This window comes from Gallinula chloropus (assembly GCF_964237585.1).
Source record: "Gallinula chloropus genome assembly, chromosome: 10".
Taxonomy (NCBI): domain Eukaryota; kingdom Metazoa; phylum Chordata; class Aves; order Gruiformes; family Rallidae; genus Gallinula; species Gallinula chloropus.
In genome coordinates, this window is record NC_140095.1 from 8,802,627 (window position 1) to 8,823,744 (window position 21,118).

The following is a 21,118-nucleotide window of genomic DNA, read 5'->3' on the forward strand; positions in this document are numbered from 1 at the left end:
CAGGAATGTCACCAAAAAAGCTTCATTTAATAAAAAAATATAAAAATATATCAAACTACTCGATGTTAAATACAGAAAGTGTGCTGGATGTCAGTGGGAGCTGTGAAAACATTGCACTTGTCTTGCTGAGCACTTCATTGCCAGCTGCAAAGCGCAGCCGCCTCTAGCGCTGCACGTTCTGGGAAACATCTCTTGTCCCTCCTATAAAATTAAATCAGGATAAATTACTATGTTTCATCAAGCCATGCAGGGAAACTGGTGCAGAGGTCCCTAATTTGGGTGCTTGGCTAGATCTCTCTTTAACTTGAGGGTGGGTGGATGTTGATGCTGATGTCAGGGGGAGGCAGTATCTCAGTGTCCTGCTGCCAGATAGATGAGGGTCTCCGCAGATCTGTGTTGACTTGAGCTGGTGAGGCTTGCAAGCCAGAGTCATGGTGAAGGTTGGCAGAGGCAAAAGCAGCTGCAGTCAGTGCCTGAGTGTGTTACACCGCTGAGTAAAGCAGCTGAGACCCCCAGAAATACCTGAGAGTATGTGGTTCCTCTTAGAGTCCTGTGAAGGCCGGGTATCGGCTCATAAGGATGTGTTTTGCTGTAGGTGGTACAAGTGGCTGGCAGCTGGGTCTGAGCTGGCTTGGGTTGGGAACCAGCCAGCTCCAAACGTGAGCTCTTGTGTGCTGGAGGCTAACAAAGGACTGCTCTCTTTATCATGGAGACCTGGGGGCGAGCTGGTGGTTCTTGGTGCTGCAGTGAGGCAGGTGATCTTGGCTGAGCTGTGGAAGGGGACACTGATTTCTGGTCTGTCAGGAAGCTCTGGGGAAGCGGTGGTATGGGAGATGGAAGCTCTCCCAGCAAGCTCAGGCTGCCAAACTTCAGGTGCTGAAGGAGCTCAGCATTTTACTTGTGGCTGCTCCTTTTTACACTCATGAACCCCTGTCTGTGCAGAGACCTTGTTCTTCACATTGAAGATGGCTCTTCCTTGAGCACATTGGACCTGTGTGAAGACTGATCTGCCTGCCTGAAGCTCAGTTATTAATAACAAAGCATTAAGGTGGCAATTTGCATTTCAGCAGCACCTTTAATTCACGGCTCTCCAAATGCTTTACAGACATTGATTAACATAGCCTCACAACAACCCTGTGAGGTAGGTGGATATGATCATCCCCACTGCAGCAGGGATAATGGAGGCACCAAGGGTAAGGGGCTTGGAGCAGTCATGCTGGGATCTGACCCAGCAGTTGGCCGTTCACGTCTCATTAGGCCTTCAGCCTCAGATGATGCTTTTCTAATGGGCAGGTTTGACTGGCTGTGGGGCTGCACTGATTAACCAGCCTGTGACTGGCTGGCACAGACTACACAGGCCATTAGTGGAAGGCAGCAGTGTATTAGCAAAGCAGATGGTTCCTTGGTGCTTCTTTCTGCTGGAATAATCTGAGGATTTGAAGGCCTATTGAAAACAGAGATCAGCCACTGAGCGTGGCAGGCTGTAACTGGAGAAAGCCCTTAGGCCCCAGGTGAGGAAGCTATGTGGGATGCTACTGTGAACTTACTGATTGGAAAGGGCACAATAATTTATACATAAAGTCCACCCTTGCTCTTTCTCCAAAGGAAAAAAAAAAACCAAAACAAACCAAACTACATAAAGAACTAGAAAGTCACTGCAGGTTGTCACAAGTCAGCTTCAAGCTCTGGGCCTTTGGCTTCATAGCACCTGTGGAAAGAACAAACCATGGTGCATCAGCAGCCTGTTTGGGCTGGCATTAAGCACTGTGTCTCCTCAAGCTCAGTCCCAGTGCTAGTTTAACTTGAAGCCAACTTAAAATTATGTGGTTTACTTGTGTGGAATGGATCTGAGAGTACAGATGGGAATGTGCTCCAACATCTCCTGTGGAGCAGGAGCATGGTGAGCTTGGTCTAGAGGGTGAGACCTGGACTTCATGAAGGCTTGCTTATTTATGTCCTTGTTAAATGACAGACCACTCTAGCTCTGATAGCTGGTGCTAGGTGATGGCACCTATATATGTGAGGTATTCTTGACACCTTGAGTTCAGGCAGCTTGGATAAACCTGAGGTGGGCACCCAAACTTCCACCAGGTTCACTGGAACCAGTTTGGACCTTTAGGAGTTTGATGGCAGCTGGGGTTTTTTATTAGCTTTCTGAAGGAACAAGAGAGCAAAGAAATACCTCGAAGGCATGCTCCTACCCAGCCAGAGAAATAACTCCCCAGCTAACTCTCTAAAAAGCAAGGCTTAAAGGAGAAACCTTTTCTGATGGTGGGTAAGTCAGGCTGTTGTTCATGTTGATGTTCTTCATGGAGATCAGAGTGATGCTGTTATCCTTCTGGCTTGTGCCTGCTGAGCAGCTGTTGAGAAGAGAAGGTGGCATTAGCTACCTTGGGAAAGGGGAAGGGGACGTTTCTTTGCACACAGCTGTAGGAGAACAGGCAGGACTGTGGCTGGCTGGTAGTACACTGGACCAGGGTTGACCTGTGCTGCCCTTTGAGCTGCTCTCCTGGTTCAGGCCCATCCTTAGTGCCAAATTCCCTGTCCCCTGTCTGAACACAGGTTCAGAGACCTCTGGGGAGGTGAGCAGTGCGCTCAGACAAATCTGGGACGGAAGGAACCGTTACCGTGTCCCTCTGTCCCTCTGTCCTATGCCCTTGCTTGTCAAACCAAGGGAGCCCTGGATATTTTCATGTCCAGTGCTGCTGCTCAGGTATTTCCAGTGTCTCTCCTAAGAGTGTGAATTACAGGTGTCAGGAAGGTGGAATTCCCCTTTCTCCCTATCCTGAGGGCTGGGATATGCACTTGGTGCCAGTGGAGACTGGATGACTTTGGAGATGAGGGGCACTGTCCTCTGCTCTCATAGTCCTGCCTGAGTGACTGACATCAATTGTGATCATTAGGGGTTATTTGGGAACCACTGAAGTTGATACAAATTTGGTGCCTAAATACACTTCCTGTGTCCCCTGCCTCTTTCCAAAGCAGGGTTATTACTCTGGTAGGAAACTATGAGATGGAAAAGTAAGAGCAACATGTTTTGGTCCCATCCAGCTCTTGTTTCCTGCCACTTTCCCACAAGCAGCTTCCCCTCTTGGGTAGCAGTGATGGACCGTGAGGTTCAGATGGACCATCCTCTGCTTGGTGCTTCTCTTCCAAAGACCCCTTATCCTGCTCTTGCTATGACAACAGTCGTAGGTGTCTTGGAAGGTTTTTTTTGAGACTTGATCTCATCTCCCTGGGGCTGCTTCGAGATCCAGAAACCCAACCTTACACCTCAGGTGTGTATCCAGGGAAAGGCAGGCAGGTGAACTGCTTTTGAAAGGTGATGAGTCTTCACAGAGATCAGTGCAGTTTTGAAATAAGGCCCCCAAATATTGAAGATCTACCTTTGGCCCCATCAGGCAGAGCATGATGTGCTATCAATGCTCATTTTGGGGTTTTTTACCAGTCTCAAAGAAAATCTTCCACCTGAAATAACCAGCCTCTTTTCCCTGCCAAAACCAGTTCTGGAATAAAAAATTGACATTTTCAATAGGATGTGAATAGGGTGAGCCACCTTACCTCTCTGACACCATGGAGGTCCCTGGTTTCTGTTTGTCTGGAGGGAGAGAGGTGATTGTTGATGTACGGGTGAGAAAACATAACAGCACTAAAATAAGTCAGCTATATCCAGAGCAAGGTTGGACAGGGTTATACATGAAATCTGCATGGGGTTAGAGACACCACGGGGGGCAACTGGGAGCTGATTAGGGAAAATTGGTCAATTAATGTGATAATATGGGCAGGACTGAACTCTGCTGCCTGTTCATTCTCTGGCACCCTTCAGCCTTTTGGCAATTCCCGCATTGGTGTCCTCTAGTGGGCACTGCTCAGTGGGAAATGGGATCCCAGGGAAAAGGAGTGCCCAGCTCCCTGTTTTTGCTGGAAGAGCTGCCCACCCCTGGAAGTTTGTGTGGTGTTTAACTGCTGCAGACTTGAGACTGTTCTCTTGATGGGGCCGGGGAGGGGTTCTGAAGAGGGTGGTCACTCTACCTTCCTAGCTGCCGAATCTGTGTTCCAGTCTGGCTTCAAAGCCTCCCCACTGTGTAAGCTGCTTTGTTTTGAAATATCTTTTAGGAACTGCCAGACCCACGTAGATGACTCTCTGATTGAGGAAAGACAGAGCACCCCAGGCAAATACCTTCCGAGTCCTTTGAGCGGTTACACTTGAACCTCAGGCTGACCACGCTGACCAGAATGATCACAACCACTATCAGGATAACTATGAAGCTGATCACACCTGGGGATGGAGGAGAGAACTGTCTGTGATTGATACCACAATGTGCCTGGCCTCAGCTTCTGGGGTAGCAGAGAGACTTCGACTGTCATCAAAACTCAGGTAGGAAATCCCTATTTCTGTTAAAATGAGCATGGCATGTAATAGGCAGAGAAGTAAGTAGCTGCTGGAGCAAATGGCTTTATCCTCTTGTGTTTTAGCCTCAAAGGGTTTCTGATAAACACTTAATTAGCAAGTCAGTTCCAGGAGGGCAGAAGTCAGCTTATTACACTGGGGATTGAGTGCAGTCAGTATGTCCCTCCTATAGCTGGTAAATCTTATCCTAAAAGTGTATAAAGTCAGATAAACATGTAATATAATGGGGAAAGACAAGCTAAAGATTGTGAAGGATATTATCTGTCTCATAAACCAGTGGCCAAGTGCAGATTTGGGTTTGACATCTGGCCTCAGTAAATCACAGTACTCTTTGCACGGGCATCCTGTCCTGTTAAGACTGCTTCAGGGCTTCTCGTGGCCTCCCTGGGAGAGTGCTAGTGACTGATACTTTTAAAGTCAACACTTGTCTTTTAAAAATGCTTCTGAAATAACTTTCTCCTATAGTCTCATAGAAATAAAATTGGGGGTGGTTTTACCCATCATAACAGAAGAGGGGTACAGTATAGCCCATGTCAGTGTGGGTCTCTTAAATCTACCCTGCTCTTTTGCTGGGTCAGGGAATGGCATCTCTTGCTCTGTCCTTCCACAGTCTGAAGGATGTGGAGGACCTGGCTGCATCCTGCCAAGCAGGGTGCAACTGTAGAGGGCAAGGCAGAGAGGCAGGGTGGAAATGAAGTCCCAACAAATTTACAGGGGAGGGTAAAAACAAAAAGCCTACACTTCCAGGCAAGTATTTATTCTAGATGTTCTCAGGTAAACCAAGGCCTAGCACAGGATCATTTGTGCCCAGCTCTTGTCCTAATGTGGAGTTGGGGCAAACACTGGTGCTGGGAGCAAGATCTCAAGCTCAGGTGTAGCCATGATGGACTTTCAAGCTGTCTGTCCCTTGTATATGGGGCATGGCTGGGAGTATTTATTAGGTGCTGTGTTGCTTGCTGGTGACAAGGCTTTTCTCACAGGTTTTTTCCCCCTCACACCCTGAAAGCTCCAGGGTCAGGCATGCTGAAGGAGATAACTGGGGACCTGTCATCTCCAGGGAAGCATCTTTGAAGTTGGGTGTCCAAAACAGAGTGGCCTGGCCAAACAGATCCCCCTCATCTCCCCTGGTTGCACAAGACCTTACCAAAAGCTGCCACCGTCAGCGGGGATTTATCGTCCGTCGGAATGGGCACAGGCTCAGAGGGCTGCGGTGTTGGGGTGACTGGTGTTGAGGTGCCTGCCAGAGGAGGAAAAAGGTAGCTTTACATAAAAGTCTGTCCTCCAAGGCTGGGAAGAGGATTCCTAGCAGTGTGAGAGGCCCAGCTCGTGCTTGTACTTTAGTGAAGAGAAGAACGTTGGGTCCTGACCCAGCCCCATCAATTTTAGCAGCAAAGTGGCCAAGACCCACGTGGGAATTGGGTTGCCTTGGTGTGTCCCCTCTCATCTACAGTCTGAGAACACTCACAGGGTTTTCTGCCAGGCCCCTGGTGAGGAAGCTGAGCGTGGCAGGTGAAGGACTGATAAGGCACTGTGTTTGAGGAGGAGGCTTGTCCTGTCTCCCTCGTTTTACAACCTTTTGCCTTAATGGCACCGTCCCTGCTGTGACTCACAACCACCATTCCCAGTCTTGACAGATTGCCCCAACGTGCTACATCTGCAGAGCTTTACAGGCTTTTCAAGGGCTGGATGGGATGTCCAGTGTCCCTCATGTACTCATTAGCCCTTTGCTATGCTGCCTTGAAGACAGCAGTATGATGGCCTTGCTGTTGGCTGTGAAAAGGGCAATAAAATATCTTAGTGGTAATCATCTCCCCATGAGAGAAAGGAGAAAGCACCTTGAGTTGTGGTAGCTGAAGTTGTGGTAGTCTCACTTCTCTTAGGCTCCTGACCTGCACAGAGAAATGCAGAATGTGAGTCTTGTCCTTGAGTGTCATCTAATAATGAGAAGAATTGATGGGCATGCTGGAGAGGAGAATAGGTCCACAGTAATGCTGGTGACAGCAGGGAAAACATGGAATTCATATTCGAGGTAAAACCTTCCCACCAAACATACTTCCTACTATTTTCCATGTCCAAACAGAACCGAAATTCAAGTACCCTTGTATAAACTCTTCAGGCTCTGCAGTCCCAGATGTATATTTTGGCAGATAATTGAATGCTGGAGGTGTGACCTGGGAAGGTTCTAGGTTTGCTATTGCTCATAAATGGTGAATTTAAAAAAAAAAAAAAGAAAAAGAAATCTGCTTAGAGGAAGAAATTCTGCAGAACAAGGGTGTGGATTGACTGTCAGCTTGTCCTTGGACTTGGAATGAGTGGATAATGGTGTCTTGGGTTATCCAGAAGTAATTAAGCTTGTTTGTATTGGGCCATATGTGGTCTAGCTGTGGCAGGGTAGAGGTTTGTTCATGCAAGGAGTCCAGTTCCCAGTGGGATGAACTGGCTTATGTGAAGCTGTTGGGTTTGTGACAGCTGCTTCCAGTGCCTGTGCAAGCAGACGTCGCGCTGGGCTGCCTGTTCCACTTGTACAGAGAAAAAGCCCTTTGCTGCCTCCTGGGTGTGTGTTGAATGGCCAGATCATCTACCTGGACCTCAGTGAACAGCCATGGGCCCTGCCAGGAGACTAAACCCGCTACTTTAGAGTTTCAGAAGATCATCTGTAGGTCAACTAGGATCTTCTTTCCTCCTTTTCCATCCTGACCTTCCCAAAACCAGCGCTGACCAAAAGTCCTTTGTGCTGGGGCACACAGGGTATGCAGCTGAGACTGTCTTGCAGAAAACATAACTGCTTTGGAATGTCATTTTGCCAAAGCTCAGAGGAAGAAGGAGAAATGATGTGAAATAACGAATCTAACAGGCTCAGAAACCACGTGGAGCAGAGCAGTCCTGAGAAGCAGGGATTGCTGCTGTACAGTTTTTCCACCAGTCATCAACCCCTTTGGTTATGAAATTGTTCTTCCAGCCATGAGCAGTGGGCAGAAGCTGTGGCTTGCTGGCATGCATATCCTGTCCCTGGGAGATGCTGGGTCTCACACAGCAGGACTGTGACACTGTTGGAAGTGTCAGCAGCATTTCTATAGTCAAAGATATATGGAGCTTTTCAGATATAAAGCAGGGGTATAATTGATAGCAACTTGCTCTGATCCAAAGGGCTTTTGGCTTAGCTGGGCACACTCATGCTGGTTAGACATCTGTACAGGCAGGGCTGACCATGGGTTTTTAACCTTGCAAATGTTAGAGAAGCTCTGAGAGGTACTTGGAGAGGCAGAGAAGTTTCTCTCCTGACCACTGCAGATTTTGGAGGCCCACTCTTTAATGGGGAATCAGCTCAGCTGTCAGATTTCAGTCTTCCCACTCACAAGGACTCTGCCCTTACTCCAGGAAAGCTCTCCCTGCAGCCTCTTGTATTTGCTCACAGGCTGGTTAAGCAAACTGTCAAAACGTTTTAAGTTTTATTTTTAAAGGATGTTAAGAGGGCTCTCTTCCTGTAAACACAGCTCAGTCTTGCAGCTGTTCAGGTTCATCCCAGGCAGAGGATGTGAAGTGCCTTTGGTCCTGTGTCTTTTCACTGCTTGCAAAGGTACCAGACGTGCTTTTGGGTGTTACTGGTGGCTCATCCCCCAGATAAAAGAGTAGTGCTGAGGTAACCTGCACCATGTGAACCAAGCAAGCTAATTGCCGTGAAATGATCTAAACTTAGAGGAACTCTACAAAAGGACAGAATACCTTGAGGTGGTGAAGCTGCTGTGCTTCTGCTCCCACTAGTTACTTCACCTGGATAAAGAAAACATGGGAAAGGAGAATTAACTCTAGAAGCTGCTGTTACTTCTGCTATGGGGAGCTGTTGGTGTCTGTGGGGGGGAAAAAAACACCTTTGTTTGCATGAGGCTTCTCCTCCAGACAAACATCAGGATGTCCAGCTAGAAATCTGGGCAGTCAGTTGGGAGGGTGTGCATGAGAGGCCTGCTGGGGAGGTTGGGGTGCCTCTAGCCCCTCCCCAAAACATTACCTGGTAAAGCCAGATCTGGCTTTTCTGATCCAGGCTTGCTGTGCAGCCACCACGTCTAGGTCATGGCTGTACCCAGCCCTGTGCTTTTGGGGAGCAGGAACGAGCTGCTCTTTTGGGAAAGACTCAAATAGGTTCAGAAGTGGCTGCTACTGAGTGAGGAGCGTGGCATGGACTAGCCCTGTCTTTCTGACGCCCCCCGTTCTGCTTGGATAAGGAGGGGTGTGTAAACAGGTCCTGCCTGAGCACAAGGCTGAGCTCTCCGTGCGTACCTCTCGCAGTCGGCGCTGGCAGTGATGTGGTGACAGGAGGGGATCTGGCTGCAGTGGTTTGACCCGTGGAGCTGAGGTTCCAGTCGGCCGGTGGTGTTGACTTCACTGGAGGCTCTGTGGAGGGAGGACAGTGTTCCTTCAGAGAGCTCTGCTCACCACAAGCTCCGTTCAGGAACGGCTTGAGGAGGGCATGGTGATTGCAAAGAGACCTCAGACTCTTTGGGAGTGAGGGATAATCTGCTCAGGAAAGCACGAGTAGACAAGGAAATAGCCTTTGTCCTGCTTGGTGTCAGGGAGCTCTTGTACTTAAGCATTAACTTTGGCTTTTTTAGTGCGTGGAGTTGCTGAGCTGGCCCAGCTCAAGACACACATGGAGAAAGTCTCACTTCTTGCCACTGCTTTTTTCCTGCTTTGAAAATGGAGGTGGTTTTGTCACTGGACACTTCAGTGGGCTAGAGCTGCCTGGCACTCCCGTGCTTGTTTGTTATCTGAAATGCAAACTTCCCTGTTTCATTTCACTGAGCGTTTCTAAGCACAGATGCCTCAGCTCTTGCCATGGTCTGGAGGCTCTGTCATCTTCCTCAACCTGCTACTCAGAGCTGCATGGCAAGAACCTGATCCACACTAGAATGTGGGAAGAAAAAGCTTTCAGTAAGCCCTCTGGAAGGAAGAGTGATTCACCAGCAGGGAATTTATAGGCAAGTTCCTTGTCTAGACTTCTCTTGGCTTTCCAGTAATAATGAGAAGAGTGAAAGTGTTTTTAAGGTTGGGTTTGGTGTTTGGCCCCCCCCCCCCCCCCCCCCCCGGCTTTTATCCAAATGCTTCAAAAAATATTTGAATGTAGGAATGTTTATTTTTTCTGCAAGTCTTGGAAGCAGAATGTGACATATTTTGCCTTTATATTTTTGGGGTCCTTTTGGAGGGATGGCTATGCCTGGAAAGATTCCCTGCCCCACCTCCACAGAACAGAGCAGGAAGAGAGCTTTCTCCAGAGATCCAAGTGGGCTAACTGATGTGGATGTGGACTCGGAGAGATCCCTTCTTGTGTACTTGGTTTCATGTGTTTTCAGCCTGAAACACATAATTCTCTGCTGACACCTCCCTGCACCCATGTCCAGGCCTTTCCTGTGACCATGTACATGTGCCCGTGTCCCAAAACTGATTTCAACATGGGAGGAAGACAGGAAACAAAGGGAGCAAAGGAAGGGCTCCCATTAGAGGTTCATACTTTAAATATTCTTCTGTCCTTCTGAGTGACTGCATTTCCAGGAAGGTCAATTAGAAATGCTGCCATTTGAAACCAAAGCAAAAGCCCCCAATGTGGCTGCATTAGAGCCAAGGCAGCGTTCAGTCCCTGCGCTGCCACAAAGGTCTGAAGGTTTAGGAGGAGCCTCTTCATGCTTTGCCTTTTCCTCCTGGAGAAATGGAGAGAACATGTTGGTCTGTTGTGTGGGAGATGCTGAGGGTGTGTCAAACTCCGGAAGATTTTAGGTCAGGCTTAAGAGAGCAGTACCAAAGAGTAAAGGTAATGCAGGGAAGCTCTTACAGCAGTGACCTCATCGCTGTTCCTTCCGTCTCGCTGCCAGGAGGTCAGAGCGGGCGTGTGAGGCGGGTGCTTGTGCCTGGTGCACACACCCCTGGGTCCTTGCACAGAAGAGCTGCCAGGCAGAGCAGGTGATACCAGGTAGGAGGATGGGGCCACACAGACACTGCCCAGCCTGGCTCCTTGCCTGGGCTCTGGGCAGTCACAGAGTTACAAAGCGCAGGGTTTTCCCTGGCTCGTGACCTGCTGACCCTGCTTCTCCCTCTTCAGTTTAGGGGTTTTTCTTCCCACCACTGTTCTCATCTAACCTGCCACTGCACAGCCCCATTTATTGCTGGACAGCCCAGCCAGTTACGAGCCAGGCTGCCCCTGAGACAGGACTCCTGATGAGCATTACCTGAGGTATGGTCCCTTACTTCGGGGCTGTGTGTTGTTGGCTGGGATTGACCTGTAACACAAGCAGAGAGACATGGAGGTGACATCTCCTACACGTGCTCCTTGTTGGCAGGATCCCCACAGGGAGGGATGAAGGATGGGCAGGAAAGGGGCTGTTATACCCAATAAGAGCAGATGAGGGCAAGAGATGCTAAGGGAACATGCAAAGCAGGTCATGATCTGGGAGGTACCTGTTACAGCATGGATAGTAGAGTGTGTGGAGACCAGAGTACCTGAAATATGAGAAGAAAGGTGTGCTTGCTGCTTGTGTGGCTTGGGTTATCCTCATCTTCTGTAGGAATGACTTCCAAACACCTAATTTCCCCCGAAACATTAGTAAAGAAGTGGTAGCAAAGCCCAAGTGCAAAGCTATTGGGTTTTAAGTAAATTAGTACTGGAGCTTATTCAGCCAGAATAAATGCTTTCTTCCCCAGATGGAGCTGGACCCTGTGGGGAGCTGTCCTCCTCTCTCACAGGGAGACTGCAAGGCCGTCAAAATCAGCAGGGCCGTTCCCACCCCATGTGCTGTTTGCTCCAGCTCGGCCTTGGCAGAGAAAGGCTGTTTGACCTGTACTCCAGAGCTGTTTAGAGAGTTAAGACACACATTTGGCTGCTTTGATCCCTTGCAGCCTCACTGAGTGGGTGGATGAGGGTTGTAAAGGCTTCTAGGAGCCAACGGGACTGCTTTTCTTTCCTTCCCGTCTCTCACCTCTGATTCTTCTGTCCCAGGTGTTTGCATCCTGGGAAGCTGGATGGAGCTTTGTGGCCATGTAAATCTGGACAGAGCAAGGGGACTGACAGAGGCTGCAGCCTGGGGACTGACACAGAGCTGCCTTTCCTGGTAGCAGTGAATAGTCCCATAGGTCCATGCAGGGCTTTGCTCTCCCAGGATCGTAGGTGTTTCAGTAAGTCCCTAATTTCTCAAATGGAAGGTGGGTTTTGGGGGTATTTTAGGAGGAGTTTTGTTTGGGGTTTATGAGAAAGCATCCCTCATGTTACTTGCTCATGATCCCAGGGATTTTTCTTTAAGCACCAGCACCTATGATTAGAGGAGGAGTCAGTTAGAAATGCTGCTGTTTAGAACTGGGAAAAGAAATGCCCAGTTCCCATACTTAGGGGCAAGAACTGGAAAAGGTAAATACACTTCAACACTCAAACCAAACCTGGCTGGTTCAGCTTTGAAAAGGTAACTTTGAGTGTGTCCTCTTGGGAACGCATGTCCCGAGTGGTATTTGTAATGGCTGATGCTGGTAGTCCTGTTGCAGCCTGGAATAAGATGAATGAAGGAAACTACCTCACAGCTACTGAAACCAGCTGAACCTGATCCCACTGGTGATCTGTCTCGCTGGAGTCCTGTGAGAGCTGACAGTTCCTAAAGGTTTCAGTCAGAGGGACGAATGATCATAGAATCCCAGACTGGTCTGGGTTGGAAGGGACCCCAAGGATCATAGAGCTCCAACCCCCCTACCACAGGCAGGGACACCAACCTCCAGGCCTGGATCTAGACAAGGTTGCTCAGGGCCCCATCCAACCTGGCCTTGAACAGCCCCAGGGATGGGGCACCCACCCCCTCTCTGGGCAGCCTGTTCCAGCCCCTCAACACTCTCTCTGTAAAAAACTTCCCCCTAATATCTAATCTGAACCTTCCTTCCTTTAGTTTTAATCCATCTCCCTTGTCCTGCCATTCTCTACCCTTTTAAAAAGTTGATTCCCCTCCTGTTTCTCTGCTCCCTTCAGGGACTGGAAGGCTGCAATGAGGTCCCCACACAGCCTTCTCTTCTCCAGGCTGAACCAGCCCAGCTCCCTCAGCCTCTCTCCATAGGGGAGCTGCTCCAGCCCTCTGATCATCTCTGTGGCTCCTCTGAACCCTCTCCAACAGCCCCACATCTTTCTTGTACTGAGGTCCCAGCTCTGGGACAATCCCCTCCCTGTCCCTGCTGCCACCCCTCTGCTGATGAGTCCTTCCAGCTTGTAGCACTGCGTGGCTCCGCTGCAGCAGTGCTCGGTGATGAGGTGCAGAGCCTTTGTGGGATGCTGCACCTTGCTGTGGGGTGACAGGAGGGGACATCCAGCAAAGCAGCACTAACCAGAGCAGAGCAGTGCTTGGGCACCCATTTACAATCCTGTTTCTTCCCAGGAGCCGCAGAGGCAACGTAGGGGATGAGTTCCATGGTAGGTACTCACACTGACAGCAGTTTGAGTGCCCTGAGAGCAGTGTGTATATGGAACGAGGTCTTTAGCATCCAGCATACATGGGCTACTGGGGCTTGGCTCCGAGTTCCCCTCCTTGGGACCATCCAGGTGTAGTGAGTTCCCAGCTGATCTCATTTTTCTCATCTGACTGTGTTGGAGCCACAGTTGTTCATTTGTTGGGTTGTTATTTTTTTTATGACAACAATTCCAGCCAAACAGGAACCAAAACAGTGTGTAAACCACAGTGACTACATACTAAAATGTGGCCTCTTGCCAGATGGGATTTGGCTGTGAAAATCAGACCTGACTTTTCAGATCTTCTCCCTGCTTTTCTCTTCTAGTTTACTGGGCAGCAGATCTGTCCTGTTCAGCCCATGAAAGGGGAGGCATGATCAGATCATTAATTACATAGAGAGGAAGGGACTAATTGGTTTTCTAAATCCATTGGGAACAGGACCAGCAAACAAGGGCTTTTAACTGCAGTGAGGAAAAGGGGCAATAGGAAACGGCCTTCCCATAAGGATAGTGAGTTCTGGGAGTGACCGTGCAGGGGAACTGTAGGACATCCTTCCCTGCAGGCTTAGTGAGCAGCAGTCTCGTGGCACAGAGAGCAGCATGGGCAGGTGTGACGTCACTTACTGAGTCAGCTAATGCAATAGGGAAAAAGAAGTTCTTTTGGGCACGGGGCTGTTTAGGGCCCAATTTCAGGACGTTCGTTTCATGCCAGAGATTCAGCATGAAAAATAACATGCTGAGATCACCTTGGGGGCCAATACCCTCTAGCAGCTGCTGAACTCGGGCAGCTCCTCCTCCAAATACTCCCTTGCAGAAGCCATTGTCTTGTTTTCCCCTGGGGAGAGGTAGCTGCTTGTAACACGTTTGCTTGGAGCTATCACAGGTGCTGTTTAGTGTACCTGGCACGTGGAAACACCAAGAACTGCTGAAGAGCAAGCTATTGCCTGCACTTCCTCTTTGTCAAGGGAACAGGGGATAAAAGTGCTGAGCTGGCAGTTTATTCCAGTGGTTTTGGTGCAGCTGAGGAGAAATCCAAGAGCTTGAAGGGAGCCTCCAGGGAAGGAGGAAGGCTGAAAGGAGGGGAGATGACATTGCCTCGTACTGCCATCCCTGATGGGGATCTGTGCTCCAGCATCCCCAGTGCTAGGACAAGAGGAAGAGGATTGTCCTCAATCCTTTCCTGAAGGTCCCCCAGAGCCCTGGTTCATGAGGAGCTCTCTGTTTGCAGAACTCAACCTTGGGGTTGTTGTAAATAGGATGAATAAGCGTGTTGGGGTTTTGTTGGGTTTTTTTTCAGTGCTCAGTCCCCAGAGGCTTGAACTTTGCTGCAGAGAAGTGACCAAGGGGTGGAGATCCCTTTCTGGCGCCGGCCCTGGCTTCTCTAAACACCACCGCGTGTTATCCCAAAGCAGAGCAGATCTGGCTCTGGCTTCTGGCTGCTGCTGCTTGTTATGCCTCCTCTGCCAACTTAAATAATCAAAAGCCCTGTTCTATTAGGTGTTTTCTTTTGGTGAGGGTGCTCAGCATCCCGGTGGAATTACAGCAGGGAGGGACAGACGTGTGCAGGGCAGGAAGAGACCCAAGTCACACAGCAGGGCTGGGCAGCAGGATGGGTATGAACAAGAAAAAGTGCCACGTGTCACAGCTGCTTGCAGACATCCCCAGGGGGCTCTCGTGCAAGCGGTGCTGGAAACTGCTTCCTCCCAGTGCCTGTGCCAGCACAGCCCTGCTCCCCTCCACAGAGGGCCCTGGCTTTATAAACAGCTAAGGATAATAATGGGGACACAGCTGTAATTGCAATAAACATCAAAGCCATTCAAGTGACTCGCCCCTGAGCCTGAGCGCTGCCAAGGTACTTGCTGTGTGTTTGGGTGCAAGTGATTTATAGCTGGATCGAGCAGCTCTAGGTGGAGAGGGGCAGTTTGCTGGGGGGTGCATGATGGGAAATTGGGCTTTCTGCTCTTGCTGTAATGGGAAACCCCTGTAGGAGGCTGTAGGGCTGTGGAGGAGCTGCAGGTGTGTTTCAGCTCTGACTCGGCACTAGCTGCTTTGTGGTTAATTTTTCCAGAGGATGAGCAGGGGGGTTCTGAATTTTCTGTTACTCGCAGTCATTTTTCTGTGAGTTTAGTGGTGAGTGTTGGGCTGGGAGCTCAGGGGTCTTTCCAGGGAACCTTCCCTCACAGCAGCCGGGACGTTCCTAGAGCCAGCAGCTCTCCCTGCTCACTCCTCAGCACTAAGAGAATGATGTCAAACAACCAGGAAAAGAAGGGTGATTTCAGGTGCTTCTGCTTTGGTGCTGGTTTTGGCGATTGTAGACATTTAAAGAGAGTTTTTTCCAGCTGATGATCAAGGAGAGGCACTGACATTTAAACCCTGCAGACTTTACATCTGAGCCTCCCTGCAGCAGCTCTGCTGTAGTGGACCCCTGGGCCAGCTGTCAGAAACATGTCAGCGGGCTCAGATGGGGCTTGAAGAGGGCTCATCCTGTCCAGTCCTTCTTCACAGAGGGATAGAATCACAGGGATTCTTCTGCCACCGCTACGAAGGACCAGGACTGGTCCTCTCCGCTCAGCACTGGTGATGGAGAGGGACTGTCTATCCCCAACAATGTGTAACCTTAGACTTGATGGACATTCCTCCTCCCCTGGCAGTTTCAGGGGCGGTGGGGGGTGGGGTGTAGGTATGCTGATGTCCTACCTGTCCCCAGGGAGCTGCAGAGCCCGCAGCACTGTGCAGCCTTGCTGCACCAAACCTCAGCGTCACCCTCTGCGTGCAACTGTTTACGCAACCCACTTGTGGAAACGAGATGTGGCCACCTAAAATTAGACTCATTGATTGAGAATTCACAGTTTCATCAAATGGCCCATGACAACTGCTTAAGGCAAGCACAGCTGGCTCCTGGGTGAAGCACAGCAGCTGTCAAAGCAGCAGGGAGCAACAGCACCCAGTGCTTTGGGCTTTCACATGGCGGGGGGGGAAAACCCCAAACAGTGTTAAGAAACTTGGGGAGCAGAGAGCTCTGGAAAAGCCCAGATCTGTTTTTATTCAGCACTTAAATCATCACCTCTGCCTTGAGGGTCTCACAGTTGAATGGGGAAGGTGGAAATGGGTCAGGAGAGAGGGGAAAGTGGTGTTGTGCAGGCTGGATAACTCGCAGCCTCAATCAGGCCCCAGATCACAGAGGTGTTTAAGTGTCTAATTCCCAGATGGCATGGGGAGCAGCTGACTGCCAAGTGGTTCTGAATTGTAATGGCCCAGCCAAAGTGTTACTGGAAGTTTAGAGAGCCAGGAATTAAACCTGGACCTCATCAGCAATTAAAATTAATCTTAGCCTTCCTCTGCCTCTCCTCGAGGGCTGCACCCAGCTCCGGGCATCCCCTCTGAGCATCACGCTCTGTACTCCTCTCTGGTGAGCTGTTCTGGAAGCAGGTCTTAACAGAAAGTTAATTAAAACCCACTTGAGTGTAGAAAACAAGCCAGGAGACAAACAATGTGGGGAAACCACATGCACAGAGCAGGCTCTGCCACATCACTGGGCGTGCTGAGGTCTGCTTTGTCCCTGAAAAGTGGTTGCTCCTCCTGGAGCAGAGCACGCTGCTTTCCTTTTTCCTCTCTTCACCTTGCTTTGCTCTTTCTGCTCCATCAGGCTGCTGTGTTGTCACCCTCCCAGCTGCTTACTGGTTCCAGTTTCCTCCATGACCTGCCTGCTGGAGAGCTCTGTGTGTGCTCCTGGTCTCTGCAGTGCTGGTGCTGTGGGTCCAGCCCATCTCCTGCCTGTGCTGCTCTTAAGGTTTCACCTGGGTCTGGGGGTTTGGGGGAGGAAATCACTCCATGCCTGTTCAAATGAAGGGACACTAGCCACCCAGGCTGGGTGGGAGCTGCAGCCCAGCCTGTGCTTTTTGCCAATATTAAAAATAAGATTATTCATCAGCAAATCCCAAAGAGCTTTGCAGAGGTGAGGGGCAGTGTTGGCTTTGCTGTGGGGAAACTGAGGTGCAGAGAGAGCACCCCACTTTGCAGGCCAGCTTGGCAGTGCTGCTTTCACACCTTGAGGAGGGACCTGCCAAGGTCCTGTCGCTGTACAGGCCACCTCACAGGTATTCCTCATCAATCTGTGTGATGTTACTCCAAACACCGTGTCCTCCAGCAGCTGTAGGGGATCCAGACACGTGTCCGCAGAGCCCTGTGACAGTACACATGTCACCATCCCCTGCAGCAGCACAGCCACCATGGTGGAGGAGTGGTAGGTGCCTACCAGATCCCTCTTGCATCCCCCAAATTCATGGATGCTCCTTGCTACTGTTTCCAAGTTTATTCACAAATGTATTATCCTTTCTGGTAAATCCAAGATCCACCAGTTTTTTTTGGGCGTTGCTGGTAGCAGCCAAGCTGGGTGGTGTTCATGAGCAGGATCTGCTGGGATCTGTTCAGCTCCCACCTTGTGATCCTCACCTCATAACTCCTGTTCTTTCCACTTTCCCAAAGTCTCCCATGGAGCAGCTGGCTGGATGCAGCCAAGTGCTGAGTCTTGCATAAGTGGCAGCCAAAGAGCAGGAAAATCGCCTTGGCCTGAGAAGCTGCACCTGAGCCCCGAATTCAGGTGAGTGACCCTGGGGATGTCACCTGGGTTTCATTCCCAGATTTCAAAGTGCTTTATGGAAGGAGTCATTTTGTTATCCCTGTTTCATATCTGGGGGAATCAAGGCACAGGAGTGTTCTGTGGCTGTGAGAACTGGCAGACACAAACCCCATGTCCCGTGTCTCCATCCGGTGTGTCACCAGCTGTGACCTGTTTCTCCCTCATTTCTAATCCCACTAATTTCAGTGTGATTCCAGGATTTTCAGCAATGCTGGAGCCACTTCTAACTAATGAGAGGAGCTTATTGAATCGAACGAGCGAAGCTGCTGGCCCAGAGCACGCCCAGGGGCATGCAGGGTCTGCAGCTGTGCCTGGTGCTGGTGGGAAAGGTGAGGGACACCCACCTTTGTATCCCCTTTCTCGCCCTGAACCAGGGATGGTTGTCTCCAGTGCCTCTTTTCTGGAGGAGGCCCAAGCCACATGCTTTGCCCCTGTACTGTGATGTCCCTCTCCCATTTCTGTGCCCCCAGACCAGCCAAACCTTGATGTCAGGGAATTGGGTCCCAAGGTAGTGGTTCCTCACCAGCAAGGGGTGAGAAGATTCTCCTTAACCTGTGAAATCCAAGTGCTGGTCAGGCAATGAGTGCTGTTTAACTGCATCTCTAGTGTTTTGCCTGGTTTGAAGGAAGTTCCACTAGCTACTGGCTTTAGGGACAGTAAGTTTCTCCTTGAAACTTTCATGTCTTCAAACGCCACCGCAGCCAGAGACTCCAGAAGGGACTTTGTTCCATTCTGCTGTGCTGGGATGATTCAGCTGAATGGTAAACCCAGCTCACCCCAGCCCATGAGTCTACAAAAAAGACCTAAGGGGAGGTTCTTCCTCGTTGTGGTTGGGCTGTGCTCAACCTGCTCCTCTGGGCAGTGGAGCAACGAGACCTCCAAGCCAAGGCTCATCAGCAGTGCCTTTTGCTGCTGTTATGCAAGAGACAGATCTCACTTTTCCAGCCTTGAGCTGATAGCCATGTCTTGATTTTGCCAGCAGCAGCATTCTTGGGTTACCAGCACTGTCCCTCCAAGGACACCTGTTGTTGACTCACCTATTGTAATGGGGACATAATTCCTGGAAACTGTTTCTGGCCACTTTGGTCAGATTTGCAGAGTCATCTGCAGGGTTTTTGTCTTATTAGAAGGGAGCAGTTTGTTTTGTGAACAAACATTTCTCCTAAACACCTCCTCCTTTCTCTTCCTTCTCCAGGTCAGGGTTGTGCTGGCCTCTCCATCAGCAGAGGAATCAGTTTTAGGATGCTGGATGCCCTGGTTTAAGGATGTAAGTACTGTGCCTGGAAGGTCTCCTGGTAGCTCAGTGCCTGTCCCCAACCTGCACCCCATGGTTTTGACTCTCCCAAACATACATATGGACATATGTTTCCAATCTGCTACACTTCTCCTGGCATTATCCATCCACTGGCTGCAGCGCAGATCAGGAGAACATGGGCTGGAGCGACAAGGGTGGGAAAGTCCTGCTGGGTTCTCATCAGGCCCGAGGAGGAATTTTGCAGTGGAAATCCTTTGTCTGGAAAATGCCTGCCCATTGTAATGGAAACTGCTCATGGGAAGAGGTTTGTTTGGACAAATTTTCTGTTAAGTGTTTCTGGGGGAGGAAAAACCCGGTTGGAAATATTCCAAACCTTCCCACATTAGCAATTTCAGAACAGCAGTATGTGAGCCTTCCTTCAGAAATAATTGTGAGGGTGTGGAAGTTTGAATCAAGAAATAACAAATTCATAAATAAATTAACGAACGATCACAAAGTGAAATAAACTCTTATCCATTTCCAGCCAAAGCAAATTCCCTCTCTCCTGGAACGTTATTTCCTCCTCCTCAGGTGCAGGGAGACCTCGAGCTGTTGTGTCTTGTGCAGAACCTTTCCCCACTCAAGTACTACACCACCTCAGTGACTGTGCTGTAAAGTCACTTCAGAACCATTGGACTGATGAAATGGGATACATGACCAGCTGTTTAGATTGCAGCTGGAGAGGTGCAGCTGCAGCAGGAGGTGGACAGGGACCACCAGCACCGCTGTGACCTCATCCATAGGCATGGCCCCACCGGACCATCTGTCCCATGACTTTAAGCAGACTGCAGAGGACAAAGTGACATGTTCAGGACAGAAGGACAGAGCGTGGCATCCCTTCTATCCCAGGGCCAATCCAGGAGGTAAATCTCCAGGGACAGCACAGGTGGCCCCACACTGCGCTGGGGGGTGGATCTCAGTGATGCACCTGAGGCTGTTCCTGTCCCATGCAAACTATACTGAGCAGTGTTAAGAGACAGCTAGCATGCTGGGCAGGCACCAGTATGGCCAAGGGGCCTCAAAGCCTGACACCAGGCACTGAGGGACCCTTCTGCTGAAGCCAGCAGTGTCACCCCTAATGATGACAGAAATTCTCCAAGCTTTGTGTTCTTATTTCCCAGGCTCAGGCAGCTCCCAGCTGAACTGGCTCCTAGATGCTCTAAAAATCACCAGCACAGTGGCTGTACCCCGTGGGCAACTCTGTGGTTTAACGATAAAACCTCTGGATTGGAGCCGCATTATTTTCAGGTGGGTTGTCTGTTGGAATCAGGGGTGATGCTGCACTCTGTATTCCTCTGACTGCTTTTCAGCTCCCAGCTCTGCAGCTGTTAGCAACACGAAAGGTGCCTGATGATGCAGGAAAAAACAACCTGTCACCCCTCAGAGCAGGAAACCAGCTCCTTCATCCCAGGCTCACGTGGGAAAGGGAGGGTAGAGCAGAATCACCACTGAGGAGCGGGATTACTGCAAGGAGGACAAGCCATGGTCTGTATGTCCTGCACATGGTCTTTGTATTTATAGTGATGAGAGGAAAAACTAAAAGCAGCCAAGGAAAAATCACCTTTGAGCAAAACAATGTCCTGTACATTCAAGTATTCAACCTTTACACTTACTTGACAAGTCCAAAACACCTCAGCATCACAACCCTCAGCAGAAACACTCCTCCTCTTAACCAGGAAACAGGTTCTTTCCTTTCAGCACGGTCAGATAAACCCCATAAATCTGGTATAGCCACATTTTCCCCAGCAACCTGACCCTCTGCCGCCCCTGAATTTAAAGGCTGAGCTTTCTGATGGCAGCTACTACGTGTTTGAACATCTGGCTGGTTCCCTGTGCTGTCCCCCGTGAAGTGGGGCTCCCCACATCCCCCTGCCCGGCTCAGTTTCCCCTCCCTGGGCTGCGAGCCTTACCTTGGATCAGCACGCAGCCCAACAGCCAGAGGAGCGGATGGACAGACAGAGGCAGCATCTTCTCTGTGGCTTGTGGCTCGGCAGCCCCGCGAAGGCTCTGTCCATCCCGGGAGGGACAGGAGGGTGAGGAGCGATTTGCCTGCCTGGGCTGACTCTCGCAGAGCTTCCTGTTAAAGAATAGAAGGAAATGGGCTGAATCCACAGGGGAACTCTGTTTTTTAGCCCATTATGGTCGGAGAGGATGTGAGCCATCGCTTACCGACGGCAAAGGAAACCTTGCCATTGGTTTGCTGGGGGATTCGGCTCCGGGAGCCGGCGAGAGCGGTGGCACAGCGGGTCTGCCCCGCTTTGGGCCTCAGTGGGCTTCTTTATGGTGCTTGGGTTCACTTGGGAGGTGCTGTGT

At 50.2% G+C, this 21,118-nt stretch overlaps 1 protein-coding gene across 2 annotated transcripts; it reads right to left on the reverse strand.

Moving 5' to 3' along the window:
* Nucleotides 1-1,075: 1,075 nt before the first annotated feature.
* Nucleotides 1,076-20,819, reverse strand: ECSCR (endothelial cell surface expressed chemotaxis and apoptosis regulator). Of its 2 annotated transcripts, XM_084268747.1 has the most exons (10): nt 20,716-20,819; nt 10,627-10,677; nt 8,687-8,800; nt 8,135-8,182; nt 6,247-6,300; nt 5,556-5,648; nt 4,181-4,279; nt 3,562-3,598; nt 2,261-2,360; nt 1,076-1,708 (listed from the first exon to the last, which is right to left on the reverse strand). In XM_084268747.1, the coding sequence occupies exons 1-10, from the start codon at nt 20,771-20,773 to the stop codon at nt 1,700-1,702; spliced, it is 663 nt and encodes a 220-aa protein (XP_084124873.1). In that variant the 5' UTR covers nt 20,774-20,819; the 3' UTR covers nt 1,076-1,699. The 2 variants fall into 2 exon arrangements, with proteins under 2 accessions (XP_084124873.1, XP_084124872.1); XM_084268746.1 differs by lacking the exon at nt 1,076-1,708 and having other exon boundaries at nt 2,143-2,360.
* Between the last annotated feature and the right edge of the window lie 299 nt (nt 20,820-21,118).

Excerpts from the sequence above, each read along its gene's own strand:
- ECSCR (XM_084268746.1), bottom strand. The coding sequence starts at position 20,773 with ATGCTGCCTCTGTCTGTCCATCCGCTCCTCTGGCTGTTGGGCTGCGTG. Across the intron at positions 10,678-20,715 it reads GGGCTGCGTGCTGATCCAAG|GTCAATCCCAGCCAACAACA; the intron begins GTAAGGCTCGCA and ends CTTGTGTTACAG. Across the intron at positions 2,361-3,561 it reads ACCTCCATGGTGTCAGAGAG|CTGCTCAGCAGGCACAAGCC; the intron begins GTAAGGTGGCTC and ends TCTTCTCAACAG.